General features: G+C 46.1%; 1 protein-coding gene across 2 annotated transcripts in view; it reads left to right on the top strand.

Annotated features, from left to right (window-relative positions):
* Nucleotides 1–25,882, top strand: part of emc2 (ER membrane protein complex subunit 2) — a 166,517-nt gene that overhangs the window by 117,138 nt on the left and 23,497 nt on the right. For both annotated transcript variants that reach the window (XM_073050063.1, XM_073050068.1), the window contains 3 exons: nucleotides 10,613–10,694; nucleotides 16,406–16,516; nucleotides 18,188–18,292. In XM_073050063.1, coding sequence (XP_072906164.1) covers nucleotides 10,613–10,694; nucleotides 16,406–16,516; nucleotides 18,188–18,292 — 298 coding nt within the window. The remainder of the gene's footprint in view (nucleotides 1–10,612; nucleotides 10,695–16,405; nucleotides 16,517–18,187; nucleotides 18,293–25,882) is intronic.

The raw sequence follows: 25,882 nt of genomic DNA on the forward strand, positions 1-25,882 counted from the left end.
CTGCATACAATCTCTTCCTGAACTCTCCCCACTGCACACAATCTCTCCCTTCACTCTCCCCACTGCACACAATCTCTCCCTTCACTCTCCCCACTGCACACACTCTCTCCCTGCACTCTCCCCACTGCACACACTCTCTCCCTGCACTCTCCCCACTGCACACAATCTCTCCCTGTACTCTCCCCACTGCACACAGTCTCTCCCTGCACTCTCCCCACTGCAAACAATCTCTCCCTGCACTCTCCCCACTGCAAACAATCTCTCCCTGTACTCTCCCCACTGCACACAATCTCTCCCTGCACTCTCCCCACTGCACACAATCTCTCCCTTCACTCTCCCCACTGCACACAATCTCTCCCTGAACTCTCCCCACTGCACACACTCTCTCCCTGCACTCTCCCCACTGCACACAATCTCTCCCTGAACTCTCCCCACTGCACACACTCTCTCCCTGCACTCTCCCCACTGCACACAATCTCTCCCTGCACTCTCCCCACTGCACACAATCTCTCCCTGTACTCTCCCCACTGCACACAATCTCTTCCTGCACTCTCCCCACTGCACACAATCTCTCCCTGCACTCTCCCCACTGCACACACTCTCTCCCTTCACTCTCCCCACTGCACACAATCTCTCCCTGCACTCTCCCCACTGCACACAGTCTCTCCCTGCACACAATCTCTCCCTGCACTCTCCCCACTGCACACAATCTCTCCCTGCACTCTCCCCACTGCACACAATCTCTCCCTGCACTCTCCCCACTGCACACAATCTCTTCCTGCACTCTCCCCACTGCACACAATCTCTCCCTGCACTCTCCCCACTGCACACAGTCTCTTCCTGCACTCTCCCCACTGCACACAATCTCTCCCTGAACTCTCCCCACTGCACACAATCTCTCCCTGTACTCTCCCCACTGCACACAATCTCTCCCTGTACTCTCCCCACTGCACACACTCTCTCCCTGTACTCTCCCCACTGCACACACTCTCTCCCTGCACACAATCTCTCCCTGCACTCTCCCCACTGCACACACTCTCTCCCTGCACTCTCCCCACTGCACACACTCTCTCCCTGCACTCTCCCCACTGCACACAATCTCTCCCTGCACTCTCCCCACTGCACACAATCTCTCCCTGCACTCTCCCCACTGCACACAATCTCTCCCTGTACTCTCCCCACTGCACACAATCTCTCCCTGAACTCTCCCCACTGCACACAATCTCTCCCTGTACTCTCCCCACTGCACACAATCTCTCCCTGTACTCTCCCCACTGCACACACTCTCTCCCTGTACTCTCCCCACTGCACACACTCTCTCCCTGCACACAATCTCTCCCTGCACTCTCCCCACTGCACACACTCTCTCCCTGCACTCTCCCCACTGCACACACTCTCTCCCTGCACACAATCTCTCCCTGCACTCTCCCCACTGCACACAATCTCTCCCTGCACTCTCCCCACTGCACACAATCTCTTCCTGCACTCTCCCCACTGCACACAATCTCTTCCTGCACTCTCCCCACTGCACACACTCTCTCCCTGCACACAATCTCTTCCTGCACTCTCTCCCTGCACACAATCTCTTCCTGCACTCTCCCCACTGCACACAATCTCTCCCTTCACTCTCCCCACTGCACACACTCTCTCCCTTCACTCTCCCCACTGCACACACTCTCTCCCTGCACACAATCTCTTCCTGAACTCTCCCCACTGCACACAATCTCTCCCTTCACTCTCCCCACTGCACACACTCTCTCCCTGCACTCTCCCCACTGCACACAGTCTCTCCCTGCACTCTCCCCACTGCAAACAATCTCTCCCTGCACTCTCCCCACTGCAAACAATCTCTCCCTGTACTCTCCCCACTGCACACAATCTCTCCCTGCACTCTCCCCACTGCACACAATCTCTCCCTTCACTCTCCCCACTGCACACAATCTCTCCCTGAACTCTCCCCACTGCACACACTCTCTCCCTGCACTCTCCCCACTGCACACAATCTCTCCCTGCACTCTCCCCACTGCACACAATCTCTCCCTGCACTCTCCCCACTGCACACAATCTCTCCCTGCACTCTCCCCACTGCACACAATCTCTCCCTGCACTCTCCCCACTGCACACAATCTCTCCCTGCACTCTCCCCACTGCACACAATCTCTCCCTGAACTCTCCCCACTGCACACAATCTCTCCCTGAACTCTCCCCACTGCACACAATCTCTCCCTGAACTCTCCCCACTGCACACACTCTCTCCCTTCACTCTCCCCACTGCAAACAATCTCTTCCTGCACTCTCCCCACTGCAAACAATCTCTTCCTGCACTCTCCCCACTGCACACAATCTCTCCCTGAACTCTCCCCACTGCACACAATCTCTCCCTGTACTCTCCCCACTGCACACAATCTCTGCCTGAACTCTCCCCACTGCACACACTCTCTCCCTGCACTCTCCCCACTGCACACACTCTCTCCCTGCACTCTCCCCACTGCACACAATCTCTTCCTGCACTCTCACTCTCCCCACTGCACACAATCTCTTCCTGCACTCTCCCCACTGCACACAATCTCTCCCTGCACTCTCCCCACTGCACACAATCTCTCCCTGCACTCTCCCCACTGCACACACTCTCTCCCTGTACTCTCCCCACTGCACACAGTCTCTTCCTGCACTCTCCCCACTGCACACACTCTCTCCCTGCACACAATCCCTTCCTGCACTCTCCCCACTGCACACACTCTCCCCACTGCACACACTCTCCCCACTGCACACACTCTCCCCACTGCACACACTCTCTCCCTGCACACAATCTCTTCCTGCACTCTCCCCACTGCACACACTCTCTCCCTGCACACAATCTCTTCCTGCACTCTCTCCCTGCACACAATCTCTCCCTGCACTCTCCCCACTGCACACAGTCTCTCCCTGCACTCTCCCCACTGCAAACAATCTCTCCCTGCACTCTCCCCACTGCACACAATCTCTCCCTGCACTCTCCCCACTGCACACACTCTCTCCCTGCACTCTCCCCACTGCACACAATCTCTCCCTGAACTCTCCCCACTGCACACAATCTCTCCCTGCACTCTCCCCACTGCACACAGTCTCTTCCTGCACTCTCCCCACTGCACACACTCTCTCCCTGCACAATCTCTTCCTGCACTCTCCCCACTGCACACACTCTCCCCACTGCACACACTCTCTCCCTGCACACAATCTCTTCCTGCACTCTCCCCACTGCACACACTCTCCCCACTGCACACACTCTCTCCCTGCACACAATCTCTTCCTGCACTCTCTCCCTGCACACAATCTCTTCCTGCACTCTCCCCACTGCACACACTCTCCCCACTGCACACACTCTCTCCCTGCACACAATCTCTTCCTGCACTCTCTCCCTGCACACAATCTCTCCCTGCACTCTCCCCACTGCACACAATCTCTCCCTGCACTCTCCCCACTGCACACAGTCTCTTCCTGCACTCTCCCCACTGCACACACTCTCTCCCTGCACACAATCTCTTCCTGCACTCTCCCCACTGCACACACTCTCCCCACTGCACACACTCTCTCCCTGCACACAATCTCTTCCTGCACTCTCCCCACTGCACACACTCTCCCCACTGCACACACTCTCTCCCTGCACACAATCTCTTCCTGCACTCTCTCCCTGCACACAATCTCTTCCTGCACTCTCCCCACTGCACACACTCTCCCCACTGCACACACTCTCTCCCTGCACACAATATCTTCCTGCACTCTCTCCCTGCACACAATCTCTCCCTGCACTCTCCCCACTGCACACAGTCTCTCCCTGCACTCTCCCCACTGCAAACAATCTCTCCCTGCACTCTCCCCACTGCAAACAATCTCTCCCTGTACTCTCCCCACTGCACACACTCTCTCCCTGCACTCTCCCCACTGCAAACAATCTCTCCCTGTACTCTCCCCACTGCACACAATCTCTCCCTGTACTCTCCCCACTGCACACAATCTCTTCCTGAACTCTCCCCACTGCACACACTCTCTCCCTGAACTCTCCCCACTGCACACAATCTCTCCCTGAACTCTCCCCACTGCACACAATCTCTCCCTGTACTCTCCCCACTGCACACAATCTCTCCCTGAACTCTCCCCACTGCACACACTCTCTCCCTGCACACAATCTCTCCCTGTACTCTCCCCACTGCACACACTCTCTCCCTGCACTCTCCCCACTGCACACAGTCTCTCCCTGCACTCTCCCCACTGCACACAATCTCTCCCTGCACTCTCCCCACTGCACACAATCTCTCCCTGCACTCTCCCCACTGCACACACTCTCTCCCTTCACTCTCCCCACTGCACACAATCTCTCCCTGCACTCTCCCCACTGCACACAATCTCTCCCTGCACTCTCCCCACTGCACACAATCTCTCCCTTCACTCTCCCCACTGCACACACTCTCTCCCTTCACTCTCCCCACTGCACACACTCTCTCCCTGCACTCTCCCCACTGCACACAATCTCTTCCTGCACTCTCCCCACTGCACACACTCTCTCCCTTCACTCTCCCCACTGCACTCAATCTCTCCCTTCACTCTCCCCACTGCACACAATCTCTCCCTGCACTCTCCCAACTGCACACAATCTCTCCCTGCACTCTCCCCACTGCACACACTCTCTCCCTGCACTCTCCCCACTGCACACACTCTCTCCCTGAACTCTCCCCACTGCACACACTCTCTCCCTTCACTCTCCCCACTGCACACAATCTCTTCCTGCACTCTCCCCACTGCACACAATCTCTCCCTGCACTCTCCCCACTGCAAACAATCTCTTCCTGCACTCTCCCCACTGCACACACTCTCTCCCTGCACTCTCCCCACTGCACACAATCTCTCCCTGAACTCTCCCCACTGCACACACTCTCTCCCTTCACTCTCCCCACTGCACACAATCTCTCCCTGCACTCTCCCCACTGCACACAATCTCTCCCTGCACTCTCCCCACTGCAAACTATCTCTTCCTGCACTCTCCCCACTGCACACAATCTCTCCCTGCACTCTCCCCACTGCACACAATCTCTCCCTGCACTCTCCCCACTGCACACAATCTCTCCCTGCACTCTCCCCACTGCAAACAATCTCTCCCTGCACTCTCCCCACTGCACACAATCTCTCCCTGCACTCTCCCCACTGCACACAATCTCTCCCTGAACTCTCCCCACTGCACACAATCTCTCCCTGAACTCTCCCCACTGCACACAATCTCTCCCTGAACTCTCCCCACTGCACACACTCTCTCCCTTCACTCTCCCCACTGCAAACAATCTCTTCCTGCACTCTCCCCACTGCAAACAATCTCTTCCTGCACTCTCCCCACTGCACACAATCTCTCCCTGCACTCTCCCCACTGCACACAATCTCTCCCTGAACTCTCCCCACTGCACACAATCTCTCCCTTCACTCTCCCCACTGCACACAATCTCTCCCTGAACTCTCCCCACTGCACACACTCTCTCCCTGCACTCTCCCCACTGCACACAGTCTCTTCCTGCACTCTCCCCACTGCACACAATCTCTCCCTGCACTCTCCCCACTGCACACACTCTCTCCCTGTACTCTCCCCACTGCACACAATCTCTCCCTGCACTCTCCCCACTGCACACAATCTCTCCCTGCACACAATCTCTCCCTGCACTCTCCCCACTGCACACAATCTCTTCCTGTACTCTCCCCACTGCACACAGTCTCTTCCTGTACTCTCCCCACTGCACACAATCTCTCCCTGCACTCTCCCCACTGCACACAATCTCTTCCTGTACTCTCCCCACTGCACACAGTCTCTTCCTGCACTCTCCCCACTGCACACAATCTCTCCCTGCACTCTCCCCACTGCACACACTCTCTCCCTGTACTCTCCCCACTGCACACACTCTCTCCCTGCACTCTCCCCACTGCACACAATCTCTCCCTGCACTCTCCCCACTGCACACAATCTCTCCCTGCACTCTCCCCACTGCACACAGTCTCTTCCTGCACTCTCCCCACTGCACACACTCTCTCCCTGCACTCTCCCCACTGCACACAATCTCTTCCTGCACTCTCCCCACTGCACACAATCTCTCCCTGTACTCTCCCCACTGCACACAATCTCTCCCTGAACTCTCCCCACTGCACACAATCTCTCCCTGCACTCTCCCCACTGCACACAATCTCTCCCTGCACTCTCCCCACTGCACACAATCTCTCCCTGCACTCTCCCCACTGCACACAGTCTCTTCCTGCACTCTCCCCACTGCACACAATCTCTTCCTGCACTCTCCCCACTGCACACACTCTCTCCCTGCACTCTCCCCACTGCACACAATCTCTCCCTGAACTCTCCCCACTGCACACACTCTCTCCCTGCACTCTCCCCACTGCACACAATCTCTCCCTGAACTCTCCCCACTGCACACAATCTCTCCCTGCACTCTCCCCACTGCACACAGTCTCTTCCTGCACTCTCCCCACTGCACACAATCTCTCCCTGTACTCTCCCCACTGCACACAATCTCTCCCTGCACTCTCCCCACTGCACACAATCTCTCCCTGCACTCTCCCCACTGCAAACAATCTCTCCCTGCACTCTCCCCACTGCACACAATCTCTTCCTGCACTCTCCCCACTGCACACTCTCTCCCTTCACTCTCCCCACTGCACAAACTCTCTCCCTTCACTCTCCCCACTGCACACTCTCTCCCTTCGCTCTCCCCACTGCACACACTCTCTCCCTGCACTCTCCCCACTGCACACAATCTCTCCCTGCACTCTCCCCACTGCACACAATCTCTTCCTGCACTCTCCCCACTGCACACAATCTCTTCCTGCACTCTCCCCACTGCACACAATCTCTTCCTGCACTCTCCCCACTGCACACACTCTCTCCCTGCACACAATCTCTTCCTGCACTCTCTCCCTGCACACAATCTCTTCCTGCACTCTCCCCACTGCACACAATCTCTCCCTTCACTCTCCCCACTGCACACACTCTCTCCCTTCACTCTCCCCACTGCACACACTCTCTCCCTGCACACAATCTCTTCCTGAACTCTCCCCACTGCACACAATCTCTCCCTTCACTCTCCCCACTGCACACACTCTCTCCCTGCACTCTCCCCACTGCACACAGTCTCTCCCTGCACTCTCCCCACTGCACACAATCTCTCCCTGCACTCTCCCCACTGCACACAATCTCTCCCTGTACTCTCCCCACTGCACACAATCTCTCCCTGAACTCTCCCCACTGCACACAATCTCTCCCTGCACTCTCCCCACTGCACACAATCTCTCCCTGCACTCTCCCCACTGCACACAATCTCTCCCTGTACTCTCCCCACTGCACACAATCTCTCCCTGTACTCTCCCCACTGCACACAATCTCTCCCTGTACTCTCCCCACTGCACACAATCTCTCCCTGTACTCTCCCCACTGCACACAATCTCTCCCTGAACTCTCCCCACTGCACACAATCTCTCCCTGTACTCTCCCCACTGCACACAATCTCTCCCTGAACTCTCCCCACTGCACACAATCTCTCCCTGCACTCTCCCCACTGCACACAATCTCTCCCTGCACTCTCCCCACTGCACACAATCTCTCCCTGTACTCTCCCCACTGCACACAATCTCTCCCTGTACTCTCCCCACTGCACACAATCTCTCCCTGTACTCTCCCCACTGCACACAATCTCTCCCTTCACTCTCCCCACTGCACACAATCTCTCCCTTCACTCTCCCCACTGCACACAATCTCTCCCTGCACTCTCCCCACTGCACACAATCTCTCCCTTCACTCTCCCCACTGCACACAATCTCTCCCTGCACTCTCCCCACTGCACACACTCTCTTCCTGCACTCTCCCCACTGCACACAATCTCTTCCTGAACTCTCCCCACTGCACACAATCTCTCCCTTCACTCTCCCCACTGCACACAATCTCTCCCTGCACTCTCCCCACTGCACACAATCTCTCCCTGCACTCTCCCCACTGCACACAATCTCTCCCTGCACTCTCCCCACTGCACACACTCTCTCCCTGTACTCTCCCCACTGCACACAATCTCTCCCTGCACTCTCCCCACTGCACACAATCTCTCCCTGCACTCTCCCCACTGCACACAATCTCTCCCTGCACTCTCCCCACTGCACACAATCTCTCCCTGAACTCTCCCCACTGCACACAATCTCTCCCTGCAGTCTCCCCACTGCACACAATCTCTCCCTGCACTCTCCCCACTGCACACAATCTCTCCCTGCACACAATCTCTCCCTGCAGTCTCCCTACTGCACCCATCCATTTCGTGCATCCTCTCTACTGTTGGCCTCTGCGCCCGGCTCCTGTCTTTGCTTCATTGACCTTCACTTCAGTCCTGTAGTTCCTAGCTCAGTGGACGTGATATTTTCCTATTCACCCTTATTTTATGTTAGTTGAGGTGATCAGTAGGACTGTTAGTTATTATATTAATTTCAGTTTTAATCACAGTTTATTTTAATAATGGGTAAGTTTTTAATATGTTGATGGGACGGTGAGGTAGGTAAGTGCAAAGCAGAATATAAGAAAACTCACACCAGGCTAACAGAAGAAATGAAAAGAGCTGAAATTATTTTGGATGCAAAAGTAATCTGAAGATTACAAGCCAAAAGTTCATTGAGTTTTCTATGAAAATATATAGAGATCAAACATTTGAAGATAATATGATATTGAATCCAAACTCTTTTATATTTTGAAATTATATTTAATTTTTTGTTTGTGCTAACTCACAAGAGGATTATTAAAATATTTTTTCTTCCTCTTGTGATTTATTACTTTGTGTTTTGTTTCCCTTCTTGCAGCCCAATGTTTTTGCTGTGAAGGTACGGTGTTTATTTTGATCACAGTTCAGCAGTCTTGCACCAAATGTTGTAAAGGAGCTGGAGTGGAGAGATGATTAGTCACCGAATTGGCTTCCAGCGTGTAATGAACAGCTTTGTCTAAGTCTCATCTATACAAATTGTCAGCTGTGCTTCTGTGAAGGACATTGGTCATGTTCTATTCCGGGCAGGCAGCAAGCAGTGTCTGAAAGGCTCAAGGACTGCTGATAGTTTCATGGCTTGCCAAGAGTACCAGTGTTTTGTTAATCCACTAAGAATTTATCTTCATGTAAGGGATCTGAATGAAAAGTAACTCTAATAAGTCACATTGGAGGCAGTGAGCCAATATATGGCCATTACTGGAGCGGACTTGAAGCCGATTTGATGTAGGCAAGACAGTAGGGGTGGCTGAGTCAGGCCCTGAGAGTGAGGAACATGCCAGTGTTGACCACTTTCTCGGCCAGATTGGAAAGGTCGGGTACAGCCGAATCATGCGGCAGGGCCAGGCCTGAGAGTGAAGAACAAGCTGAGGCTTGGTGGATTTAAGTGCCAGGCCAGATTGCAATGGTCCAGGTGTTAGGGCCGGAGGTGAAAGACGGACTGGTGTTCAGCTTTTCTGGTGAGGTTTGCTCATCTCTGCCCTGAACTAGTACTGCAACTAACAGACTCCTGGATTGGCTGTGACTGTCTTCATGTTTGTGAACTCACTTTCGTGGACTTTAGTTCCAAATGTTATTTGCTTATTTTTATTGTTTGCATGATTTGTTCTTTCTTTTTTTTTTGACGGTGCAACACACACAAAATGCTGGAGGAGCTCAGCAGGCCCGGCAGCATCTATGGAAAAGAGTACAGTCAACGTTTGGGCCGTAATGTTGACTGTACTCTTTTCTATATATGCAGCCTGCAGATTTTCTCTTGTTTGTGATTGGATGTTTGACAGTCTTTTTTAATGGGTTCTATTGGGTTTCCGTGTTTTGTGGCTGCTTGTAGGGAGACGATTCTCAAGGCTGTATATATGTACATACATTGATAATATATGTACTTTGAAGAGAATGTAACATAGGAACAAGAAGAGATCATTATGCTCCTTGAGTCAGATCATAACTGATCCATACCATAGTTGCATGTCCCCACTTTTGATCCATGTCCCTTGTCACACAGCCAGAATATGTCCATTTCACAATGGACATTTTTTGTGACTGCTTTCGAGAGGGAATGGGAACAGTAACCTCTGCTCAGGGGAGATCTCAATTACTTTGTCTCTGTACTGTATTACTCAGAAGTTATAACATCAGTTTCTCTCTTTAACTCTTCAGTGAAGCTCAGAATTCCATTTGTGTAAGGCACCTTGTTGTCGACCTGTTGATGTTTGAGCTATTTAAAAGGTCATCCATTTATTACAATGAATTACAATGAGTTTCAGTGGGATCCACTTTTCCAGTTCACTACAGTGTGAAGTGGTTTGCAGCCTCCTAATTTATTTCTACTTTTTTTTTTATATTTCCAGAGTCAAAAATTAGTTGCTGGAAGAGCTCAGCAGGTCAAATAGCAATTGTGGAGGGAAAGGGAGAGGTGGTGTTTCGGGTTGAAACCTTTCTTCAGGACTTTTAATTCTGTTTCAGCGAATTATGAAAAATGCTGATTTTGATTGTAATATAAAGCTGCATAAAACACATGATTGAAACTACTTGGCAAAGACATCTGTAACCCTGAATTTTCTGTCTCCATTGCACAGTTATGGAAAAGCTGCATTTTGCTTAGAAGAACTTATGATGACTAACCCTCACAATCACCTTTATTGTCAGCATTACGCTGAGGTAAGTGGGGGACAGCTTTGTGGATTATTCTGAATGTGTTCTGTTATGTATACACAAACAAAAATCTAACCTGCCCTGAAGCACCATAAATTAAAGAATGTACTGTTGGTTGAGGGTACGGGTGTGATACAATATAGCTAATGGGCAACTTTTTACAGCAATGATGATGAATCAGCCTTCGCGATTTTGTTCTCTAAAAATAGGCTGCCCTTTTCAGTTCCAGTTTGTTGATGGCAATAAACTCTTAAGTTGAAGGCTTTGAGGAGGACAGTTGCAGATAGCAACTTATGAAAAGGGTGAACACATGGCAGATGTGACTAGACAGAGAAGACTGCAGTGGTACGTTCTGAGAGGAATGAGAAGTAAAATGAAATGATGTGCATTTTAGTGGGGGTGCAGCAGTGGAGGACTTTGGAGATGGCAGGCAAATTAAAACTAGTTCAAAAAAGTCAAAGGGGGTTCTAAGTTTTATAAATTGAAACATAATGTTAAAGCAAAGATTTCATGAATCCTACACTTTCTGGACTTCACTTGGAGAATTTGGGTCCATTTCTTAGCAACGTGTTTTGAGAAAAAGCTGTGTTCTATTCCTTGAAATTTAAAAGGTTGCTTGGTTTGATCCAAGCTTTCAGGATATTTGGGGGAACATCAGGTAGAGAGAGAGAGAAACTATTTCTGGTAGGTGCCAGGCTTTACAGAGGAAAGTCAGGAAGTAATTCAATGTGCTGAAGACAGTGGAAGATTGGAACTTTTTCTGCAGATACTAGATATGCTATCGAATGTTGATTTTATGATTCACAGATTTCTACTCACAGGATTTAAGAGACAAGAAATATAAAATCACAAGACAAAGGAGCAGAAGTCGGCCATTCTGGCCATCGAATCTGCTCCGCCATTTCATCATGAGCTGATCCAATCTTCCCTTTAGTCCCATTCCCCCGCCTTCTCACCATAACCTTTGATGCCTTGACTACTCAGATACCTATCAATCTCTGCCTTAAATACACCCAATGACTTGGCCTCCACTGCCGCCCGTGGCAACAAATTCCATAGATTCACCACCCTCTGGCTAAAACAAAAAAAATCATGACACAGATTGACTATTATCTCACTGGTTGGTTGCATTTCACTGGTTGGAAGGAGTAAATGCTCTTGCCCTACCCCTAAGTTACAAACAGAGCAAAAATACAAGGTGCTGGAAGAACTCAGAGTATCAAGCAGCATCTTTATGGAAGTAAAGGGATGGCTGACATTTCAGATTGAGACAATACATCAGGACCCTGACAGTGTTAACTATAGTGTAATGTTCAAGATTGTTTATTGTCACTCTATAGTACTCAAGTGTAAAGGAGAACAAAGTGATTGTTACTCTGGATCCACTATAAGCATAAAGAACACAGTGAATATAAGTACAGTTTATATACATCAACTGATTGTATGTACATAAAGTGATGCTAGGTATAGGAGTATCTAAACACAAGTTGACCCTGGCACTGAATGATAAAGTAGTGATAGTGGGGTGGGTTAATGATTGGGGCTGTTGATCAGCCTGAGGGTTTAGGGAGAAGTAACTCTTTTTGAGTCTGGTGGTCCAGACATTGATGCTGTGTATAGATTTATCTAAATGATCCTTGTGTAGAAAACTGGAATTTGTTTGCCTCAGATCTGAGCTGGCCAGGAGGATATATGATAGAACAGTTCAAAATGATGAATTATTTATTGAAGGAAAATTGTTCCTGGTGGCAGAAAGGTCAGCAACTGTAGGAGGTAGATTTTATTTTATCCAGTAAAGATCTTGGGGCACTGTAAGTAATGAAAAGAATTGTGATCTTGAACATGCTGCCTGAAAGGGAAGTTGAAGCAGATTTAATTATAGGTTACAAAGGGAATTGGCTAAATACTTGAAAAATTTAATTGTGGTGCTTTGCAGAAACGAATGGGAGCAAGAGCATTTGGGTAGTTCTTGGAGGTATCAGTCCAGCCATTTTTGAGCTACATGCCTGCTTCCTGTATTACATGAACCTTAGTCAGCACTGAAATACCCATGGCTTTGGGTGACCCTTCTGGGTTCTGTTTAATGCTGTTGAATTTCTGATTCAAAATTAGCAAGTTGCTTATATGTCTCCCATTTGATATATCCTACTTTTAGTTTTCTCTGGGGTTGTGAGCCTAGCTGGTAAGGACAACTTTTAATCCCCACCCATTAACTGTTATTGAAAAGATTGTGGTGAGCTGTCTTCTTCAACCACTGAAGACCTTCTAATGATGGCACTTTTGGAACTTGGCCCAATGTAACTCATTGGGAAGCTTGCTGATGACAGCATTGCCGTGTGTCCTCTGCTCTTGCCCTTTAAGTGATATGCTTGTGCTGTTAGCAGGTACTGCCAACGAATCCTTGGCAAGTTACTGCACTGCTCTTTGTAGATGCAACACACTGGAATTACAGTGAGCCAGTGGTGAAGGGAATGGATGTTCAGGGTGTAGGTTTAGAGGCTGTTGGGCTGCTTTATCTTCAGTGGTATTGACCTTGAGTGTTGTTGGAGCTGCATTCATTCAGGCAAGACTGTTCAGATTGTGGGAAGGCTTTAGGGTGATAGATTACTCAACTTCAGTTCTGTTACAGTATTTATTTAACAGATAAGTTAAATCCAGATAAGTTTCTCCCCAAAATTGATAAATTGTATTTCCTCATAGATAGATAGATAGATAGATACTTTATTCATCCCCATGGGGAAATTCAACATTTTTTCCAATGTCCTATACACTTATTGTAGCAAAACTAATTACATACCATACTTAACTCAGTAAAAATATGATATGCATCTAAAATCACCCTCTCAAAAAGCATTAATAATAGCTTTTAAAAAGTTCTTAAGTAGTTTACTTAAATACATTGAGTCCTAACCCCGGCACTTTAACATATCTTACTCCTGGCGGTTGAATTGTAAAGCCGAATGGCATTGGGGAGTATTGATCTCTTCATCCTGTCTGAGGAGCATTGCATCGATAGCAACCTGTCGCTGAAACTGCTTCTCTGTCTCTGGATGGTGCTATGTAGAGGATGTTCAGGGTTTTCCATAATTGACCGTAGCCTACTCAGCGCCCTTCGCTCTGTTACCGATGTTATACTCTCCAGTACTTTGCCCACGACAGAGCCCGCCTTCCTTACCAGCTTATTAAGATTTATCAGGTAGTTATCAGGTTTCCCTGTGAAAGCTCTGATTGAATTTGTACCACCCTTACAACTTCTAGGTCATGTTGTGAATCTTTGAATAAACCAAGCACTGAATGAAAATTAGTACAGTCGGCCCTCCTTATCCGCGAATTCTGCATGCGCGAATTCAACCGATCGCGAAAACCTGGAAGTGCTCTTCCAGCACTTGTTGTTCGAGCATGTACAGACTTTTTTTCTTGTCATTATTCCCTAAACAATGCAGTATAACACCTATTTGACATAGCATTTACATTGTATTAGGTATTATAAGTAATCTAGAGATGATTTAAAGTATACGGGAGGATGTGCGTGGGTTATCGTGGATCGGGATGGAAAAAAATCATAAGTCGGAACAGATACATCCGGTATTATTTAGTGTCAGTTAGTCAAACGTTTGTCTTAGTATATAGATTATATTTTACCTTTCTATGCATATAAAACACTTAAGAACATATGTTTCAGCGCCGGGCTCGGGACCGGAAGTTCGCGAGTTCGATCCAGTGACAGATCCCTCCCTCTCCACCATGCCAGGTTGATGTGGAGGGTCAAAACCCCAAAACCCAATAATTAAACCACTGCGTTGCTTAGTAATAATTGTAGCTTTCACCGGGGCAGAGCCTTTCTCACCTTATCCTTTAAAATTGTTCCGATCGTTGACCGACGTAGCCTAACACTTTTCCAATGACCGATGGCATTTCACCTCTTTCCGATCGCTTTATTATTTCCACTTTATTTTCAATCGTGATTGTGATTATTTTCGTGAACAGAAACACTGTGGATTCAGATCTCTGCCGCCCAGTCCTAATGTCCACCGCATTGAGACAGGTTGAATAAGGGACTTGAACATCCGCGAATTGCCCATTAAAATTCATCTGTTAACCCCTATTTCTACCAAACCCCTTATCTCTACTCATGGCATCATCACATGTAATCATGGGAGATGCATCTATGCTTTTTATCTCAACTGTACATCCTGGAAGCCTAGCGTTCCTTCCAGGTGAAGCAACAGTTCAATTGCACTTCTTTCAGTTTAGTACACTGAATTCACTTCTCACAGTGTGTTAATCTCTGGGCTGGAGAAGGCAGATGCATCTTCATTCTTCCAATCCCTCTACATTTCCTATTAACAAGTCAGCTGCAATTAACAAGTAGTCATCACCCTCTCTCAAATGGCACCAGCTACAGTATCTCCAGCCTATCTCAGCCATTCCTTTGTTCTTTTTCTCCCCGGACTGCAACTTAAAACATGCTTGCATTTTTTTTTGTTTTCCCAGTTCTGATGAAAGGTCATCCACCAGAAAGGTTAACATTGTTTCTCTCCAGTGGACACTGCCTAATCTGTTCAGCGTTTCCACCACTTTTTATTTCAGATTTGCAGCATCTACAGATTTTTAAAAATTCGATCTATCTCTCATTGAATTATGTATTTTCTCCCATTTCTTTGTAATGTTCTGCATCTCAGTCATATATTTTCAACCTTCTGTTCCTCAAGGAGAAAAATGCTCAGAGCTTCAGTCTAACCTAGTCTTTGGAATCTTTCTGGTAAATCTTCAGTCCTTCACATTCTTTCTAATGTGTGGGGACAACAAGCCTCTCGGTCGGTGCGCTTGTGTTTGTGGTGATGTGTCTTAGGGAGAGAAAATGCAGTGCAGTGAAGAATTGTTGAGTTTAGGTACCATCTCGAAGGACTGAATGCACTCTTGTAAGCAGCTTGCAGTAATCCTCGATCTTCACAGAACAAAAATACCCCTCAGACAGCATGTACCATGAGTGTGTCATTGGAATCTGCCTCTCATTATTGAAAAAGGTTAAGATAGAATCCTCAAACTTGTTTCATCATGATTGATGTGATGCTCACCTCCAATTATGCCCCTTAAGAAGTGCAGAACACAGCTAAACTCTTCTGGGACTTGGGGCAGGGGAGTTGTTTGTGTGTTATTTTTAGTGGGATTAATTTGGATATCCACAATCTACATGTGAAACTGTTGTGTGACAGACAATGCCCATGTCAAGTTGTGCTTGCAGTACACTGTTGCCAAAGAACAGCAGCCAAGGAAGAAAATGCTTGTTGCTGTGTCTAGGTACAGAAAAATAGTAGAAGAAAGTGCTATCAGCTTTACTTTTCTGATTGGGGAATCACCAGTATAAGTAAAGGAGAAGTTCTAGCATGGTATTTCAGCCCCACACTGTAGACGAGACATTAAACCAGCCACAGTTTAGGACAATAACCACATGGGAGAGAAAGCATTGAAAGAACAGAGATGAGATAGGGGATTGAGGGGAGTATTATCACTGTATCTAACATTAACCAATGCCCTGTGTAATGCTGAGTCTATGAAATCCGAACAACCAAACTACTATTTTAGTACATGCTTTAGAAGACATTGTGAGTTAATGATTAGGAACCAGTTTCAATCTGATTGCATAGTGTGTGATTTTACGCTGCATTGATTGAAATCCCTTTGCACTCCTTGTTATAAATTTCCATTTTCTGCAGGTGAAGTACACTCAAGGTGGATTTGAAAACCTGGAAATCTCTCGCAAATACTTTTCCCAAGCACTGAAACTAAACAACAGAAACATGCGGGCCTTGTTTGGGCTGTACATGGTAAGTTGAAGTTAATTAAGGGAATCATCACAGCTGAAGTCATATAATCTCTATTAAAAACTTAGGTTTTTTAAAATTTGTAACAATATCTTCAATATACAGCACAAAAGTCTCTATCCATCCCACCTAGAGATCTGATTAATCCTGTTCTTTCCCAAAGTTGTCCAACGCCGTGGAAGTTCCTGTTGGAACTGCTTCCATTATCCCTACAGGTAACACATACTGGATCACAACTTGCAGTGTTAAGCAAATACAGCTGAAGCTGTGCCATCTGGTGACTGATGTGTCACCAGTGGAAACAGTTAATTCCTATCTTCTAAATCAAAATGCTTCACATTTGAACACTACGCTTAAATCTTCCCTTTCAATTGAACTTCCCTTTCCCGTTTTGACATGCTTGTCCATGGCCTCCTGTACTTCCTTCATGATGTCAAACTCAGGTTGGAGGAACAACACTCATATTCTTTTTGGATAGCCTTCAACCTGATGGCATGTACATAAATTCTTCTAATTTCTGGGTTACCCTCACCCCTCCTCTTCTCCTCATCTGCCGATCATCTTCCTCTGGTTCCACTCCTCCTTCCCTTTCTTTTATGCTCTACTGTCCTCTCCTATTAGATTCCTTCAATTTTTCACCTTTTCCACCTATTCCGTCCCAGCTTCTTATTTCATTTTCCCTACCATACCCATACACCCTAACGTTCACCTAGTTTCACCAATCACCTGCTAGCTTGTACCCCTTTCCCTACTCCCAACTTCCTATTCTGACTTCTGCCCCCTTCCTTTCTAGTCCCAGTGAAGGGTCTGGTCTGAAATATTGTTTATTCTTTCCATAGATGCTGGCTAACCTGCTGAGTTCCTCCTGTGTTACGCAAGGTTTCCAGCATCTGTTGTAGAATCTCTTGTGGTTAACAACTAGCTCATGTTAGGAGACATTGAAATATATTTTGATTCATGGTCTTTGGGTGAACTCAGTTCCTGCTTTTACCAGTTTGTTATTTCTGTGGTCTGGGCAGCGGAAGGTCCAGTTGCGCTGTGGTAATATATACATGGAGCTATTCATAATGCACCAAAGTGCACTCTTGACTCATAATAATGGGTTACCACAGTATGGTTTGAGCTGGGAAAGAGGCCGTTTGCTTGTCAAATTCTTACGTTTACAATGTAAGAGCATTTCTTACTCTCTCCCCTCAGATCTTCAAGTTCTTCCACCTCCTTGCTGACTGCAGCAATTGTATCTGCATCCACTGCACCCTGGCTAGCTTTCCAGACCACTAAAACCATTTTCTTCATGCTGTCATTAGTTGATCTGCCAGTTCCCTCCATTCCATGTCTTCAAGTTCCTGACCCCTCCACCAATCCACTTTTTTTTTGTACCTTTGATTTTAAATATCTGATTGTCTTACAACCTTTCTTATTCAAGGAGAACAATCACAACTTCTTCAGTCTATCTACAGAACTAAAGTCCATCATTCCTGGACTTCTATTGCAAATCTTTTCTGGATCCCCTCCAAAGCCTTGACATCTTCCTGAAATTATGATGCACTGATCTGGGTGCTGTCACTGGTGGTCAGACCAGTGATATAGCTAAATGTAATTTCCTTTGCAGAATACGCAATTAATGCAGGAAGAAGCTGAAACAGCTTGTCTTTTTTTAATTTTCCCTTGTAGTCTGCAAGTCACATTGCATCTAATCCTAAAGCAAATGCTAAAATCAAAAAGGACAACTTGAGGTATGCTACTTGGGCAGCAATGCAGATCAACAAGGCTTACCAGGTGAGTAAGAATGCAAATGGGTTTTCCACTTTAAAGTTCAGTTGGACCTTAGTTGGGATGGAGACAAATCAGGTAGACAGAACTCAAAATTTTGAACATGGTGTGCTATGCAAAAGTTCACTGCTAGATGGCTGATCATTTGAAATAGAATACAACTTTGTCTTTGGTTTACCTAGTGTCCCTGAGAATCTTATTAGGAGCTGTTGAGGCATTCTACTCTTGTAAAATGCTTAGAAGGAGGTTTGCATGTTCTTAAGGTCTCCACAATGGAATGCAGAAGTACTAGTAGGAAACTAGCAGTCCAGGGTTTTGACAATATGTGGGCTGACTATTGTTGGACCGTGTGTTGTGTACAGAATTGTAGAAAGCTTGAGGTTCTGCATGCTTGGTAGATGAATTGGTTTATTAGTAAGCCCTTTAGAAGTGGCAAGTGAAGTATTTACATATTGAAATAGCTTTGCAGAGTTCAAAGGCGGGTTCCAAAGCCAGGCTGATCTTTCAAAGGCTCATTGATGAGTGCACTTGCTTTGCCATGTACTGTTGTTTCATTTTTCCCTTTGTTTTGTTCACGTGAATTTCATAATATTACTCACAAACCCCAAAACTTTTTGGTTCAGTCTTTTATCATTCGTGAAGGGCTGATTCATAGGAAAGCTTCATAAACTTATCACTTAACTATTAAATGCTCAGTTTTACTTTCAGAACTGATTGTCCCTGTGTGCTTCAAGTATACCAGAAATAGCAGTTCTAATAAAAGCCTTCATTTACCTCTGTTATTTTTACCAAATATTTTGAATTTTGTTTACTCTTTAATTCCTGAGTGCAACTCAATTGTGTCTCTGGTTACTGTTTCAATTAATGCAGTGATTTCAACTGTTCTTTTAAATGTGAGTTGTGCTTCAGTTAGGAGCCGTTTTTGAATGCTTTCTTGTAAGATTTCACGAATTAAACAATCTCTCAATGTATCATTAATCCTATCACTGAAAAGATAATAGGTACATTTAATGTCAGAGCAATGCTCAGACAATTTCTTCAATTTATCTGCATATGCTGAAATGGAATCCACTTATTTTTGATTCCACTTATGAAACCTAAAGGGTTCTGCAATCAAGGATGGTTTTGGATTCTGTTCTAAATGTTTCTGCATTACGTTCACGCAACACCACTCGTACTTCATTTGTATGCAAAACCTGTAATGAATTATATGAACAACAAAGGATGCTTAATCAAACAATATATTTACAATATTACTGAAGTGTTAAATACACTACACATATAAACAGAATAATGAGGTAATCTTCATGGTTCATGGATGGGAAGAAATTGTTCCGGAATTATTGACTGTGGTTCTTCAGGCTCCAGTATCCCCTCTCAGAAGAGGGCATGTCCTTGGTGTTAAGGTCCTTTATAATGGATGCCACCTTCTTGAGACACCACCTCTTTTAGATGTCCTCATTGGTGAGGAATAACGTGCCCATGATGGAACAGGCTGCAGCATTTTGCAAACCTGTGCTTTGGAGGCTCCATACCCGGCTGTGATGCAGCCAGTCTATTTATAGAAGTTTGCAAGAGTATTTGATAATGTATCAAATCTCCTCAAACTCCAATTGACGTAGAGCCACTGGCATGCCTTCTTCATGATTACATTACACATCAGATCATCAAAGATTTTGACAGCTAGGAACTGGCTAGGAACTAGGATAGCTAGCTGCTCACCCTTTCAGTCACTAATCCCTCTGAGGTCTGGTGCACGTACTTCCAATTTCTCCTTCCTGCAATTCCAATCAATTTTTTGTTGTTGACATTTAGCATGAAGTTGTTGTTACGACACCATTCAACCAGCTAATCTATCTCTCTCCTGAATACCTCCTTGTCACCATCTGAGATTTTACCAACATTAGCGGTGTCATCTGGGAATTTAGAAATGGTGTTTGATCTGTGTTTAGCTGTATAGCCATGAGTGTAGTGGGCTGAGCATACATTCATTAGATACACCTGTTTTGATTGTCAGTGAGATGTTATCACCAATCCATACTGACTGTTCTCCTGATGAGGAAGTCAGAGATCCAGTTGCGTTAGGAGGTACGGAAGCCTAGATTCCGATGGTTGTAATTAATTCTGAGGGGATTTTAATGCTGAATGCTGAGCTGTAGACAATTAACGGCTGCTTGATGTGTGCTTTGCTATAGTCTAGATGCTCCAAAGCAGAGTGGAGAGTCAGTGAGATTGCATCTGGTGTAAGCTTATTGCAGCGATAAAATGCAGCAGGTCCAGGTCCTTGCTCAGGCAGGAGTTAATTCCAGCCATAATCGACCCCTTGAAACATGTCGTTACAGTGGCAACTCACGCTTCTCTTTTGGGCACTGGTATGATTGCTTTCCTTTTGAAGCACTAGGGAACCTCAGAATGCAACTGTGAGAGGTCGAAGATGACTTTGAACACTCCAGCCAGTTGGTTGGTAAAGATTTTCAGTAAATGACCAGCAGGTTCACTGTTGGGGCCTTACACTTTGAGAGGTTTTTCTGACATCGACCTCTGAGACAGAGATCACTGTGTCACCAGATGCTGTGGGCATTCACACAGGTGCCTTGTTAATCTCCCTTTAAAATTGCTCTTACGAGGCACTGAGCTTACCAGGGAGTGAAGCATCAGTGCCACTTATGCTGTTAGGTTTCACCTTATAAGAAACAATGACATGCAACTCTGCCACAGCTGTCATGCATCCAATAGTGCCTCAAATTTCACACAGAATTGCCTTTTTGCTCTTTCAGTGGCCTTCCGTAGATCATTCCTTGACTTCTTGTAAGATCCTGGATTGCTGGTCTTGAGCGCCACAGATCTAGCCCTCAGCAGGTTATGAACTTCCTGCTTCATCCAAGACTTCTGCTTTGGGAAAACTTGGTCTGTAGTTGACGGCATACACTCATCCTTGCAGGTCTTGAAGTCTGTGATGGCCCTGACATATTAATTCAGATCCAAAGATGAATCTTGGAATATGATCCAGTCCATTGTTTAACCACAGTCCCGGAAGCACTCTTCTCTCCCTTGATCACACCTTGGTGGTGCTCACCACTGGTGCTGTGGTCTTCAGTCTCTGTCTGTTTTACCTGCAGTGGAAATACAGCCAGGTGATGGGACTTACCAAAGTGTGGTTGGCACAGTAAGCAGTGGTGTACCGGTGATTAAATGTGTTGGACCTCTGTTTCCACAGGTGCCACATTGATAGTAATTTGTCAGAGAAAACCTTAAGCTGGCCTGGTTGTAGTCCCCTGCGATGATCAGGAAAGTGTCAGGGTGCACTGTCATGTTGATCATGGTGCTCAACTCAGAATTTCTGCCAAAGCACTCACCCACACTAACCTCATAGGTGCTCTTGCATCTCATCATCACCTCCTCTCCCCCCAGGCACAATGTTAGTGCAGTGTGCTCTTCCTCATCCTGATGGAATCTATCTCAAGATACTGAGAGAGGCAAGGCAGGAGATTGCTGGGAATGACGGAGATCTATGCATCCTCTTTAGCCACAGAACAGTCAGTATTATTCCTTTGTTAAGAAGGGTAACAGGGACAAGCCAGGTACTTATATCAGGCATAGAGAAATTATTGGAGAAGATTCTGAAGGGTAGGATATACTCACATTGGTTATAGAGTAAGCTTACTAGCATAAGTCAGCATTGCTTTTTGCAGGGGAGGTTACATCTCACAAATTTGATTTGAGGTGTTTTGAGCAAATGATGAAGATGACTCAGGCAGTGGATGTAGTTTACATGGACTTTACTAAAGTTTTGCAAAAAGATTTGCAAAGGCACCTTATGGTTGTTGTCACGTGGGATCCATGATGAGTTGGTAAGTAGGATACAAAATTGGTTTCATCATAGAAGGCAGGATAGTGATTGAGGAGGTCTGTGACCAATAGTGTTCCAGAGGGATCAGTATTGAAGCCTGTTGTTTGTGATATACACTCTGTGGCCACTTTATTAGGCGCAGGAATGGAACCCGGTGTGATCTTCTGCTACCCTATCCACTTAAAGGTTTGATGTGTTGTAACCTGTGGTTATTTGAATTACTGTTGTCTTTCTGTCAGCTTGATCCAGTCTGTCCATTCTTTGACCTTTCTCATTAACAAGGCGTTTTCACCCACAGAAATGCTGCTCACTGGATTTTTGTTTTGTTTTTCCACACCATTCCATACAAAGTCTAGAGTGTTGTGCCTGAAAATGCCAGGAGATCAGCAGTTTCTGAGATACTCAAACCACCCCATCTGGCACCAACAATCACTGCATGCTCAAAGTCACTTAGATCACATTTCTTGCCCATTTTGATGTTTGATCCGACAACAACTTAGCCTCTTGACCATGTCTGCATGTTTTTATGCATTGAGTTGCTGCCACATGATTGGCTGATTAGATATTTGCGATAACAAGTGGTGTACATAATAAAGTGGTCACTGAGTGTATATGTAAATGATCTGGATTAAAATGCAGGTAGACTGATAAATTTCCAGGTTACACAAAAAAATATCGTGGATTTGTGGATAGTGAGTAAGGTTGTCTCAGTATGCAGCAGGATAAAGATCAGTAGAAGATTTTGGCGGAGAAATGGGTCCCTGAAAGTGGCAACAAAAGTAGCTAGAACAGTAAAGGAGACATACAGTATCCTTCTGTTGATTAGAGCTTTGAGTGTAAAGGTTTGGAAGTCAATTTGTAGCTTCATAAAACTTTGGTTTGAAATATTGTGTATAATTAGTCACCCCACTGCAGTAAGGATGTGGAGGATTTGGAGCCTTTGTAGGTTGCCCCCAGATATCCTCAGGTGTGTTGGTTGTTAACACAAACATCACATTCCACTACGTTTTGATCTACTTGTGACAAATAAACTTGAATCTTTCACTGTGCTGCGTCTGCGAGGCTGAGTCCGGCGGCAAAGTGGAAGTCCATAGCGGGGGTATTCCCTTCTGCCGCCTGCGTGGGATGACGAGTCTATCGGGACCCTGAGGACTTGTGGAAACTGTGTGGTGCTTTTATTTTAACTTATAGTCTTTTAACATCCTTGGACTATTTTTACTGTGCCCATGGTCTTTTTTTTTAATCAATTATGTTATTGTTTGCACTGTTGTAACTATATGTTGTAACTATGTTTTGTGTGGGTCTTGTAGCTTTAGTTTTTGGTTTGTTGGGTGGTAGAGTTGGTCTCCTGACTTGGTGTGTCTGGGTAGTGTTGTTTTGTCTGGTGGGTTTAGAGCTCCTTTCCGGGGAACACGCTAAGATGGTAGCGCGATATTAATACGCAGCAGCCTCTCCGGACCCTGGATTCGGGGATTACCAAACATTATGTGGATTTTCTGGTGTAGTCTGTTTTTGTTGTGTGCTTTTGTGATATCATTCTGGAGGAAAGTTGTTTCATTTTTTAACTGTATTGCAGTTGTGGTTTCTAAATGACAATAAACTGAAATTCAATTCAATTCAATCTTGAATCTACCAGTCACAGAACACTATGCAAATATTTTCTCTCGGGACTACCTTCAGTAAGATCAAACAAGGTTCACGGCTCTCTAGTCCTTCAATCCAAATCAAGCTTTAGTTACAGTGGGTACGTGAGACATAGAACTTACTGCACATGTCTGATGTAACTTGCCAAATCTAGCAATGTCAATTTTCACACTTCTCTCCAGTTTTGATCTGTATGCATACTATCATAGCCTCTCATTTAATTCGCTACAACTGCAGTCCTTTGGTATTTCACAAAGCCAGGAGTTCAATAAAAATATATACAGTGCCTATAATAAGTATTCAACCTCTTTGGAAGTTTTCATATTTTATTGTTTTACAACATCAAACCACGGTGGATTTAAATTGGCTTTCTTGACAGTGATCAACAGAATAGACTCTTCCGTGTCAAAGTAAAAACAGATCTTTACAAAGTAATCTAAATTAATTACAAATAAAACTCAAAATAATTGGTTGCACAAGTATTCACCCTACTTTACGCCAGTATTTAGTAGCTGTACCTTTGGCAGCGATTACAGCCTTGAGTCTGTATGGATCGGTCTCTATCAGCTTTGCACATCTGGAAGCTGCAATTTTTCCCCATTCTTCTTTACAAAACTGCTTAAGCTCTTTCAGATTGCATGTGGGGATCATGAGTGTTACATCCCTTTTCAAGCCTGGCCACAAATTCAGATTCGGATTCAGTTTATTGTCATTTAGAAACCACAAATGCAATGCAGTTAAAAAATGAGACAACGTTCCCCCAGAATGATATCACAAAAGCATATGACAAAATAGACTACACCAGCAAATCCACGTAATGTTTGGCAATCCCCAATCCAGAGTCCGGAGAGGCTGCTGCGTATTAATATCACGCTACCGTCTAGCGCGTTCCCTGGAAAGGAGCTCCAAATCTACCAGACAAAACAAGACCAAAAACTAAAGCTACAAGACCTGCACAAAACCACATAATTACAACATATAGTTACAACAGTGCAAACAATAGCATAATTGATAAAAAACAGACTATGGGCACAGTAAAAATAGTCCAAAATGTTAAAGGACTGTAAGTTCAAAAGAAATCACCACAGTTTCCACAAGTCCCCAGCTGTGGACTTCCAAGGCGCCGTCCGACTCAGCCTCGCAGACGCAGCACACACCGAAAGCGACCTGAGTCCGTCAAAAGGACTCCAAGTCTGTCGAACCTCCAAGCCGACAACCATCCCCTCCGGCACAGCTTCTCCGAGCACCGTCCTCTGCCGAGCGTATTAAGACGGCCCCACCAATGGCCATCGCAACGCAACCCCGAGGACTGAGGGCCTGTTCTTCCCAGCAGAGTCCTGGACCTCACAACAGCAGCAGCAACGAAGAAGGTCTTCCTGGAGATTTCCAGATGTTTCTCTGTGCTTCCACGTCCGTTTTCAATCGATTATGATTGCGCACGGCACCCCACTTCACAAATAACAGACAATCAGTTCCGGAGTGGCCGCTGCAAGCTGCTTCGCGCCACCATCTCAATTTTCAATTAAATTGAGGTCTGGACTCTGACTTGGCCACTCCAGGACATTAACTTTGTTGTTTTTAAGCCATTCCTGTGTAGCTTTGGCTTTATGCTTGGGGTTATTGTCTCGTTGCAAAGCAAATCTTCTCCCAAGTCACAGTTCTGCAGACTACATCAGATTATCCTCCAGGATTTCCTTGCATTTTGATGCATTCATTTTACCCCCTACCTTCACAAGCCTTCCAGGGCCTGCTGCAGTGACGCATCCCCACAGCATGATGCAGCCGCCACCATGTTTCATGGTAGGAATGGTGTGTTTTTGATGATTTGCCGTGTTTGGCTAACACCAAACATAGTGTTTAGTCTGATGGGCAAAAAGCTCAATTTTGGTTTTATCAGATCATAGATAATAGTTCTTCCAGCTGACTTCAGAGTCTCCCATATGCCTTTTGGCAAACCCTTGCTGAGATTTCATGTGAGGTTTTTTTTCCAACAGTGGCTTTCTCTTTGTCACTCTCCCATAAAGCCTGTAACTCTCCAGAGTTGTCATAGGTCTCTTGGTGGCCTCCCTCACCAGTCTCCTTGCACGGTCACTCAGTTTTTG

This window comes from Hemitrygon akajei, chromosome 1, assembly GCF_048418815.1.
Source record: "Hemitrygon akajei chromosome 1, sHemAka1.3, whole genome shotgun sequence".
Lineage (NCBI taxonomy): Eukaryota > Metazoa > Chordata > Chondrichthyes > Myliobatiformes > Dasyatidae > Hemitrygon > Hemitrygon akajei.